General features: G+C 43.2%; 1 protein-coding gene across 2 annotated transcripts in view; it reads left to right on the forward strand.

Annotated features, from left to right (window-relative positions):
- Positions 1-795: 795 nt before the first annotated feature.
- Positions 796-10,300, forward strand: part of LOC142479229 (uncharacterized) — a 47,462-nt gene continuing 37,957 nt past the window's right edge. The window contains exon 1 of one of the 2 annotated variants that reach the window (XM_075582564.1): positions 796-1,299. In XM_075582564.1, coding sequence (XP_075438679.1) covers positions 1,245-1,299 — 55 coding nt within the window. In that variant the 5' untranslated portion in view covers positions 796-1,244. The remainder of the gene's footprint in view (positions 1,300-10,300) is intronic. The other variant, XM_075582556.1, reaches the window with a different exon arrangement.

Raw genomic sequence — 10,300 nt, forward strand, 5'->3', positions numbered from 1 at the left:
ATTTGAACTGTTGTGTTCAGATCCTCCGATCAGGGATCTTCCGTTTATCTTCACTAGTTGATGGCCGGTATGTGGGAATATTTGGATTTCCAGACCTAAATAGGTCCGAAATATAAATATACATTAGCGAGTGCTGTATGCCTGGGGGCCTTTTTGGTCCCTTGCTTGGGACTTTGTCTATATGTATTTTTCCCCCATGTGCACCCTTTAAAATAAAAATGTTCATACTTCTAATACTAATGCAGAGCAGTAGGTTTGGTAATTGTTACTCATGGTTGTAATAAAGCTTTTCTCTCAAATGCCGATTGTCTTATTTGAATTTAACTTTGTCCAATATACAGTAAAGTGGTTTATTCCCTTTGTTTTCTGTGTTATCTCCTTGAAGCTGTTTGGGGAATGAGCGAGTGTTTGTACGGTGTTAATGGTTCTCTTGCAGTGACAGTAAAAAAAAAAAAAGTAGTGTTACTCTGTATGCCCGAGTACCGATCCTTTAGATCAGTGGTGTCAAACTCAATCCTCAAAGGCCACCAACAGGCCAGGTTTTCAGGATATCCCTGCTTCAGCACAGGTGGCTCAGTCAGGACTTTAGATAGACAAAAAAAGAGAGTTCCTTATGGCTGAAACAATAGTGTACAGAGCATTTCAAATGTCCTAGGTCTCTTTGCAGCTACCTTTAACCCCGCTCTTACCCCCCCACTTGGCCAGTCTGCTAGGCTGCAGTGATGAGCAATGTGCTGCTCCTGCATGTAGTTAGGAGCGGAGGACAGGATGGGGGCTGTTCTGTGGGTTTCCTGCATATTTAGTCTCAGCCATGTGCCTACATTCACCAGCAGCCTCTGATTAACATTCTCCCCTGTTATCCAGAGAGTGACTGCAGCTGCCTCTCACAGGGGGAAACCTCACAAAAGGGGGGACGCTCTGCTGACTTTCTCCACTGCGCTTCACGGTCCATACTTGCGAATTCCTGGATTTTTTTTTCATTTCCCCCTTTTACTTGCAGCAATAATTCCAGCCCCTCCTTCCTTCCCCATTTACAGGAATTAGGTTGCAAACCACACGCCTCCCTCATTAAGATGGGGCAGTGTTAACGTGCTCTGCGTCTTTGCTTTGGTTCCAGTTTGAGCTCAGATTTTTTTTTTTATTATTTCTTGGCCCGTGAGTTTACAGAATTTTCGCCTGCAGACAGAACCGTGTTCCCGCAGATCCATTTCTGCAAACCTTTTTCTTTGTTGCTAAGAGACACTATGGAGTTCTTCAAGCTTTGCCTGAGCTGCATGTCCCTCTGCCTCTGGCTTCAGGGTAAGTTTTGCATTAGGACACAGACGCCACATTTGATGAGGAAAGGACCAGGCTCTCGCTTTCTCTCTGATTTTCAAATCAGCCTTACATGCTTACATACCAGGGGGTGGCCAACCCCAGTCCTCAACCGGCCAGGTATTGGGGATACCCCTGTTCAGCACAGGTATTGGGGATGTCCCTGCTTCAGCACAGGTGGTTCAGTCATTCTGATTGAGTCAATACAGGCAGTCCTCGGTTATCCGACACAATGCGTTACTCAAAAAGGCGTTGGATAGCGAAACGTTGTAAAGCGAAACACAATTTCCCATAGGAACACTGTTTAAATGAAAGTTTCCGTTCCTGAAGGCATTTTTAATGCTAAAATACACAAAATATTTTACGCAGACAATAAGATATGCAGCACACACATAAATTATACAGTGCATATACTGTATTATATATATAATATAATATAAAAATATAATATATTATATAGTATAATATATATATTATATACACATAAACAACTTTGCAAAGCGTCGTAAGAGCGTTGGATAAGCCATTTTGGCGTGGTAAAAATTAACATAGGTACTGTATGCATTGCATAGCGTTGGATAAGCCATTCATTGTAAAACGAGGACTGCCTGTATACTCAAAGTTGTGTGTGAGTGCTCAAGCAATTTCTGAAAAAGATCTTGAGCACAAGAATCTTTTTTTAAAATATCAAAGTATATATAGAGACCTCCATTTAGAGTGGGGGGTAAGTAAGAATATTCTAAGTGGCTTTGATAGAGAGCCTTGCACTCTGCTTAATGATTGGGTAATTATTGCCTGCCAGTATAGGTGAGTGAATTATGTAGGCTCCACACCCCCTACTAATGCCTCAATGGGAAATGTCCATGCATCTGGATTTCTTCAGCAAGACATCCTGAAAAATGGGTAAATCCAATGTAAGTCTCCTTCGCTCACTCATGGAGTCTCTGTTTAGGCGTGAACAGCCGCAGGTAACGAAATCCAATGGTAACGTGTGTGTGTGTGTGTGTGTGTGTGTGTGTGTGTGTGTGTGTGTGTGTGTGTGTGTGTGTGTGTGTGTGTGTGTGTGTGTGTGTGTGTGTGTCCGGAGCCCCCTTTGTAGCTATGTCTACCAAATAAAGTATTATTATACTTTTTTTTTTTTCCTGACCCTGACTCCCAAGGATGTGTCGCTGCTTCAATTTTGTTTCGTTTCCATTCTGATTCAGCCACCTGTGCTGAAGCAGGGATATCCTGAAAACCTGTCGGGTTGTCTTGAGGACTGAAGTTGGCCACTCGGGTTATTAACCATTACAATTTAAATAACATACTCTCTCCATAACAAGACTGTTAGTTTTTCTATTCTTAACATTAGTGCTTTGGCGATTATTCCTAGAAGTCTCTTGGTTGCAAAATAAGTGCATTTAAAAACAACATGTCTGGATTTATTAAATGAAAACATCCAATCTCTTTTTAATGAGATTTATTTTCTTTGATCGGTCTAGTGCAGTTTTATTGACCACGTTTTGCAGCTCTGAGACATTGATAATAAGCCCCCACCAACCTCTGCCTGACATACTGAGCAAACTTGCAGTTTCTAAGACATGAAGGAGATTGGAAAGCACATAGTAGAATCAGCTCTCCTTTTCTATGTGTGTGTACATACAGTACCAAGAACAGTGAAACTACCGCACTCCGGTACTTGCTGAAAATGCTACAAGTCCTATTTACTAAGCCGTGCAAAGATATCAGGCACATTAATGCTAATACATGTCAGTGTGCTGTGAGGTGCCTTATGGGGTCGTCCCACTTAGTAAAATAGGCACAGTGTACTATGCAAATAGATACATGGTACCAATGGTTTCATCCAGCTTCTTCTGGGTCAGTAGTTCTATTGTTCTTATTATTAAAGCAGTGCCTATGTATATCATGCTGACTTCTGTCATCTACTTTCTTAGGCTGCGCTTATTTATTTATTTATTTATAACGTGTATTACCAGGAAGTCATACACTGAGAGTTACCGCTCGCTTTCACGTATGTCCTGGGCACAGAGTTATGATGACAAATACATGGTTACATTGAGGGGAAAGGGTTATACATTATATACAAGACATTGTATGCACAGTCAGCGTGATTGTGCTAGCAGGTAGCGCGACAAGCACAAATTGCATAATGCCTATGAGGCCGCCCCTAGTCTGTGAGAGCGATGGCGCGACTGCATTTTGAAGACAAGAAATGTATTTTTAAGCGTGTCCGCGCCACGTGAGCAGTTCAGCCAATGAGGGCGAACCAGCTTTGTGATGCGTCGTCCACGCCCCCCCAATCGCCTGCAGCTCAGTACACTCATCGCTGGGGCGGTATACGCTGTGAGTATATGCGGCCCGTCGCGCTCGCGCAGGTAGTATAATCTTAGGGTTCATAGCGTAAAACACAGCTTTAACTTGCAATATTTGGCATGCAGAAGGCATTTATATTGAGCGGGTACATCTATAAAATAGGCTACCGCACCTTTAATAATGGATCGCTTACATGGAAGAACCTTTATGTAACACAAACACTGCGGCGCATTATACAGGACCATCTGGTAGCAAAAGGGTGTAACTACCTCTGTATAAAGTGTGCTTATTCTTATACATATGCTTTCACTGTTAAACTTACACAATCACACTCACACTTACTCAACCACACACACTCACTCAATCTCACATACTCACACTCACCTTTCAATGATAGTCAGGGAGGAGTTAAGTGTGATGTGCATAATACAATAGTATACTTCAGTTTCTACTTGTGCTCCTTATGAATATGTACATGTATATGGACTTTTAAACCATAGTGTCGCCATGGTGCTACTTTTATGTAGTTTATGGTACAGCAAGTTCCAGTTATTATAGACCTTAGTGTAACTTTATATACATTTGAACTCATCAGACTACATGACGGGGAGACACTATGTAACTAAATTAGGAACGCAAGTGACAGGTTCTTGCAAAAATAAATGCAGTGTGAAAGGAGAACTTCATATTACAATCACACCCTTTTCAAACACCCGCTTCTTGCTGTTACAATGAGGCAGTCACAGGCAGAGGTGGCAATGAACATCACAGGAGGTGTCAATGAACATCACAGGAGGTGTCAATGAACATCACAGGAGGTGACAATAACAGCCGCGAGATGCAGAACACGGAACATTACTTGGGATGGTTAAAAGAGCAATCCATGCACTTTTTGAAAATGATTATTTAACGTAGGAGCGGAACCCCATTTAATTTCAGCTGTGGGGACCTTCTAGTTCCCAGGGTGTAGACATCCACAGGGGGGCTGGTATCTCTGCAACGTTTAAAGCTCCTGCGTCACGCGGGCCAATGGGAAGCCAATTCTGATGACATCATGGCTTCCTATTGGCCCGCAGGCGCTGTGAAACGTCACTGTTGCGTGAACCTTGCTAGTGCAGCAGCTACCGGGACCCCCTACAGAGGTAAGTATCTCCAGAAGCAGGGGGTCCCCAGAGCTGACATTAATGGGGTTCAGCTCTGGAGACCCCCTGCTTCATCCCTATGTTAAAAAAAAAAACATGTTTATTTTAAAAAGCGCGTGAATCGCTTCTCTAACCAACCCAAGTAATGCCCAGCGTTCTGCATCTCTCTGCTGTTCAACGGCCCAAATGGATCGCCGCTTTAAGCGAGATAATATTGTTGCTATTTAGTCCTGTGGTGATATATTGAATATAAAATAAAGATAAGGGCTGCACACCAAACAGCAGAGAATGATACAATTACCGCTGCTCCTACGAATGGACGAAAACCTGCAGCAAATCCAAGGACTACAGAGAGAAAGGCACTAACGGATTTGAATTATTCTAATTTATTTGAAGCCAAAAACACGACGTTTTGACCCTAAGGTCTTTTTCAAGTGAGATCAAGTGGCAGGTGATATGTTGAATACACACAAGTTATTTCTTTACATGAAAACAGATTATAGTTTTTCTTAATTGGGTTGCAGCTGCCTTAATGCATCAGTTCAAGCTGCCGTTTAAATAAATAAGTCCATTCAATATGTGCATCAATACACTCTGCACACTGACAGGTTCCAAGTTGCCGATCGATCCGTTCTCCTGTGATCGATCTGTGAAGATTTGGCGCGGGGGTTCACTAAATGGCTGTCAGTGCAGCAGAAGAGGACTTGTATTTACACGGGGATCCAAGAGGGATCAAAAAAGATTACCCATATCTGCACTCAGCCGGGTTCTAACTGGCGTGATGACGATGGCGCCGGGTGGTGGGGACCGGTGCACCTGAGCGCACACTCCTGCAAACTGCTTGTATAGCGGTGGTTTTATACTACTAGAGTGAACAGGACAGATACATACGGTCTGTTCAGATGTTACTTTGTTTCTATGAGGGGGGAGGGTGCAGCTAAGACAGACTCTGGATACTTACACGGAGATCCACAGCAATGCAGCATATGTATGTAATCACCTTACAGCTTAAATAGGTTTTCTCTGCAGGTGCAAAATGCGTGCAAGTATTATGCAATTGATAATATATCTGAGTACTATATTGCGGCTTATGCTTTACCGCTGTTTTAGTAAATACCGGGGATCTTTCATGGGTTACACTGTACCTTCTGATTGATCAGTTACTACACTTGCTGGATATAGAGAGAACCTAGTGTGTAAAGAGAGTTTGGAATGACACCGTATTGCACGGACCTGCCCTGCTGTGTTAGAGGTGTGTGCTGACATAGCTGAATGAATCACTACACCCTATTATGATTAACCCCTTTCGGTAACAACCAGGGACATAAGGATATATTCCCAATACTAAATGGTACCTCTTCTATGATTCAGTGAACACTGAATATGCTGCTAGTCACCGCTCTCACAGGGATATTTTATATTATTTGAGACATCCATGCTGACATCATTTGGATTCATAAGATTATTTATCTACTTACCTTGATACAAACCAAGCGGTTTGTGACAATTACTCTCAGGGGATATTGTTACAAAACAGAGGATTTCCCTATATCTATCTGTATAATGACATTGTTTCAATATACCTTTGTATCTAACCACCGGGGATTTTAAACAATTGACACTGTGTGTATATGGGTTGCACTTAGTGAGTCTATTGGTTAATAAAATTGTTGTTTTTTTAATGTTTTTAGACATTTTGCTGAGACCACATAGTTTTTGGTTCTCAGTCATATCAGACAGATCTCTGATATATAGCCCAGGTGTATTCACACCAATTAAAAAAGAACATTATTTTAAGACTGTCTACTTTATTGTATTAGGAATTTTTGGGCTGAGTGCAGATACAGGTAATCTTTTTTGATCCCTCTTGGATCACTGTGTAAATACAAGAATTCCCTTACCCCATGCACCCCATTGATCTTGATACTTCATTGTTACTTGTTTATAAAGGTTGAACGGTTAGTATTTTTCTGTGTTTTATATGCAGCAGAAGAGTACCCAAGATGCAAAGTTCTGTGTGGAAGATCATGTGACCAGGCAGTCACTGGATATAATTGGTGCACTGCTAGAGAGAGGGTGGGGCTCAAAAAGGGGTGTGCCAGAGTCTGTTTCAGACAAGGAAGGGGGTGTGACATTTTAAAGGGTTACTATAAGAACAAAAAATGCTTGTTACATTATAATACATTAAAAATGGCTTTACATTTTTTTTATTATTCTACAAGTATTTTCTCATAGTACAGAACTGATTAATTATAATTAAAAAACACACACACACACACATAGGATATTGCTTGAACCGCAGCTTTAACCCTTTGAGCCGTGAGGCTGTTTGTATCCCAGTGCTGCAGAATGTTTTTAGTTTTCGGTGCCAGGTTGATAGCATTGTTCAAGGCCCAAACAATGGTATTATGCCTAACAGAAACCTAGAGAAATTCTACACGGCGGGGATTTCCGCTGAAGCTGCAGATTATAATTATATCCATGGTGTAATGTTATCTGCCCACATATCACAGACATGTTAGTCCAAATCCTAAAAAAACAAACATTTTATTACATTTTTTTTTAATATGAACCTGTATAAATCCTTCATTTAATGTCACACTTACGCAATCTATATATCATTATCCTCTTTTTCCTTAAAGCTACTAGAACATCAAGAAAATAATTTGCAGCAACGTACTTCAGCAGTATGAAAGAACTGGGAAGAGTCGTTCCTACATTTATAATAGAAAAAATATGTAATTCATTGTAATTCAATAGGATTTGTAATAAGGTGAGGCTGACCCGGAGGTGTGTTCAAAGAGTAGAAATTGATTCTTATGAGCGCAGCATCAATACGAGTAATATAGCCAGCTCTGTCCTCTTGTGCAGGACAAAGCAATCAAGAGTACTCTTCTCTGACCAGGCAAAGGAATCTTATTCAGGGCTTATACGTATCTCTTAGAAAAGCTGTCACACTAATCATTCTTACTACTGGCATTCTCTGTGCGCCTGCTCCAAATACCTCCCTTCTTCCATAACTGTATCTTTTGTATAGTGTTATCTGTTGCTGGGCCTCGCTATGTGGGATACATGGTTTAAGTCTCGCTGTCCTGTGTTAGGTCTGTAATATAGTGTGCGTTAACGTGCGCGTCAATGATAATTGACTGTGGGAGGCTGACGTTGATACAGTTGAGACGCGCACGGCCGTGAGCGGTGGCGCGGCAGGTCAGAGCAAATACAAGAGGTTTGTATTTTCGCGCTGCTGCCGCGTCACGTGATGCCGTGAGCCAATCGCAGCATGGCCTAACGCTGTGATGTCAGAGCCACGCCCCCTAGCCGCACGCGTCACCCTTGGCAACATCGAAATGAAACGTGTGTGCCATGTGCACGCGCACCAGCGCGCACTATATTACAGACCTTAGTAATTCCAAGGTTGGCTTTATCATGTTGCCGTGTCACTTTGAGACATTACTTGCTGGATCCCACTGGCTGTGTCTTAAAGCTGCAGTTCAGTCTATATCCTGCATGTGTGTTTTTTTTAATAAATCAGTTCTGTAGTAAGAAAAAATACTTTTAGCATTTTCGGTTTTTAAAAAAACAACTTTGAAAGACCAATTTTCTTGTATTCTATTTTAACAAGCATTTGCTTAGGCACTGCCCCTTCATGTCCTGAACCCAGGCACACCCCTTTGTCAGCACTGCCCTCCCTCTCTCTAAACGTGCACTAGCATCTGGTCACATGATCTTCCTCATACAGTAGTACATTCAAGAAAGCTGGAGAAAAGGGATCAGCCATGCATAGCAGCTCGGATAGGCGATTTCAAACTTATTACAGTGTTTATTCCATTCATTGCACGTGTATATAATGTAAAAATTGTAATAATTCCATTTATAGCAAACGTGTATATGTGAATATTATTTAGATGTATATGTATGTTACTGAAATGTGGAGTGAGTGTGTAGGTAAATACACACAATACACTTCCACTGCATATATATATATATATATATATATATATATATATATATATATATATATAATATATATATTATATATTATATATGTATGTATATGTGAAGTTATGTGAGTAAAAAAGTGACAAAAACCCTCCATAGCAAGGCAAATAGCAAATGGAAATATTACTGTATGCTCATTTGTATGTATATATATATTTATATACACACACACTTCAAATACGGATAGTGATTCACGTAAATGATATATATATTCACTTTCTGGGAGTATAAGAGTGACTGTCCTGTTGTTCCTTTTTTTGTATCCATCATTGAATGGTATGCACCCTCTCTTTACGTTTATTTTATACTAGCTGAGAGACCCGGCGTTGCCCGGGATGTAATGTTCCCGCTCCTCTCTCTCTCCTCACCCCTCCCCCTCTCTCTGTTTGTCCCCCATTCACATCAATCCAGTTCCCCCCCTCCCTCCTTTACAGCTTCATGCAGTGTGTGTGCGTCAGTCATTGTGTGTGCGTCAGTCAGTCAGTGTGTGTGCGCGCGCGTCAGTGAGTCTGACGCAGAAACACAAACACACACACAGACTGACTGACGCACACACACACACAGTCAGTGTGTGCGTGTGTGTGTGCCTCAGTCAGTCAGTGTGTGCGTGCGGCAGTCAGTCAGTCATTCAGTAAGTGTGTGGGTGTGGGGGTGTGCGCGCGCGCGCGTCAGTAAGTGTGTGTGTGTCAGTCAGTGTGTGTGTGTTTGTTTGTGTCAGTGTGTGTGTGTGTGTGTCAGTGTGTGTGTGTGTGTGTGTGTGTGTGTGTGCAGCAGTCAGTGTGTGTGTGTGCAGCAGTCAGTGGGTGTGTGTGCAGCAGTCAGTGTGTGTGTGTGTGTGCGCGCGTCAGTCTGTGTATGTGTGCGTGTGGCTGTGAGGGGTTGTGTGCATGCGGCTGTGAGGGGTTGTGTGCGTGCGTCAGTATGTATGTGTGTGTGTCAGTCAGTGCGTCAATCAGTCAGTGTGTGTGTGTGTGTGTGTGCGTGCGTCAGTCAGTCAGTGTGTGTGTGCGTCAGTGTGTGTGCGTGCGTCAGTCAGGGTGTGTGCGTGCGTCAGTCAGGGTGTGTGCGTGCGTCAGTCAGGGTGTGTGCGTGCGGCTGTCAGGGTTTGTGTGCGTGCGCCAGTCAGGGTTTGTGTGCGTGCGCCAGTCAGGGTTTGTGTGCGTACGCCAGTCAGGGTGTGTGTGCGTGCGTCAGTCAGGGTGTGTGCGTGCGTCAGTCAGGGTCTGTGCGTGCGTCACTCAGGGTGTGTGCGTGCGTCAGTCAGGGTGTGTGCGTGCGTCAGTCAGGGTGTGTGCGTGCGTCAGTCAGGGTGTGTGCGTGCGTCAGTCAGGGTGTGTGAGTGCGTCAGTCAGGGTGTGTGAGTGCGTCAGTCAGGGTGTGTGCGTGCGTCAGTCAAAGGGCAGGCGTGGGGGGGGTGAAGGGCAGGGGTAGGGGGGGTGAAGGGCAGGGGTAGGGGTGGGTGAAGGGTAGGGGTGGGTGAAGGTCAGGGTTAGGGGGGGTGAAGAGCAGGGGTAGTAGGGGGGGTGAAGGGC

The sequence above is a fragment of the Ascaphus truei genome, chromosome 1, assembly GCF_040206685.1.
Source record: "Ascaphus truei isolate aAscTru1 chromosome 1, aAscTru1.hap1, whole genome shotgun sequence".
NCBI lineage: Eukaryota > Metazoa > Chordata > Amphibia > Anura > Ascaphidae > Ascaphus > Ascaphus truei.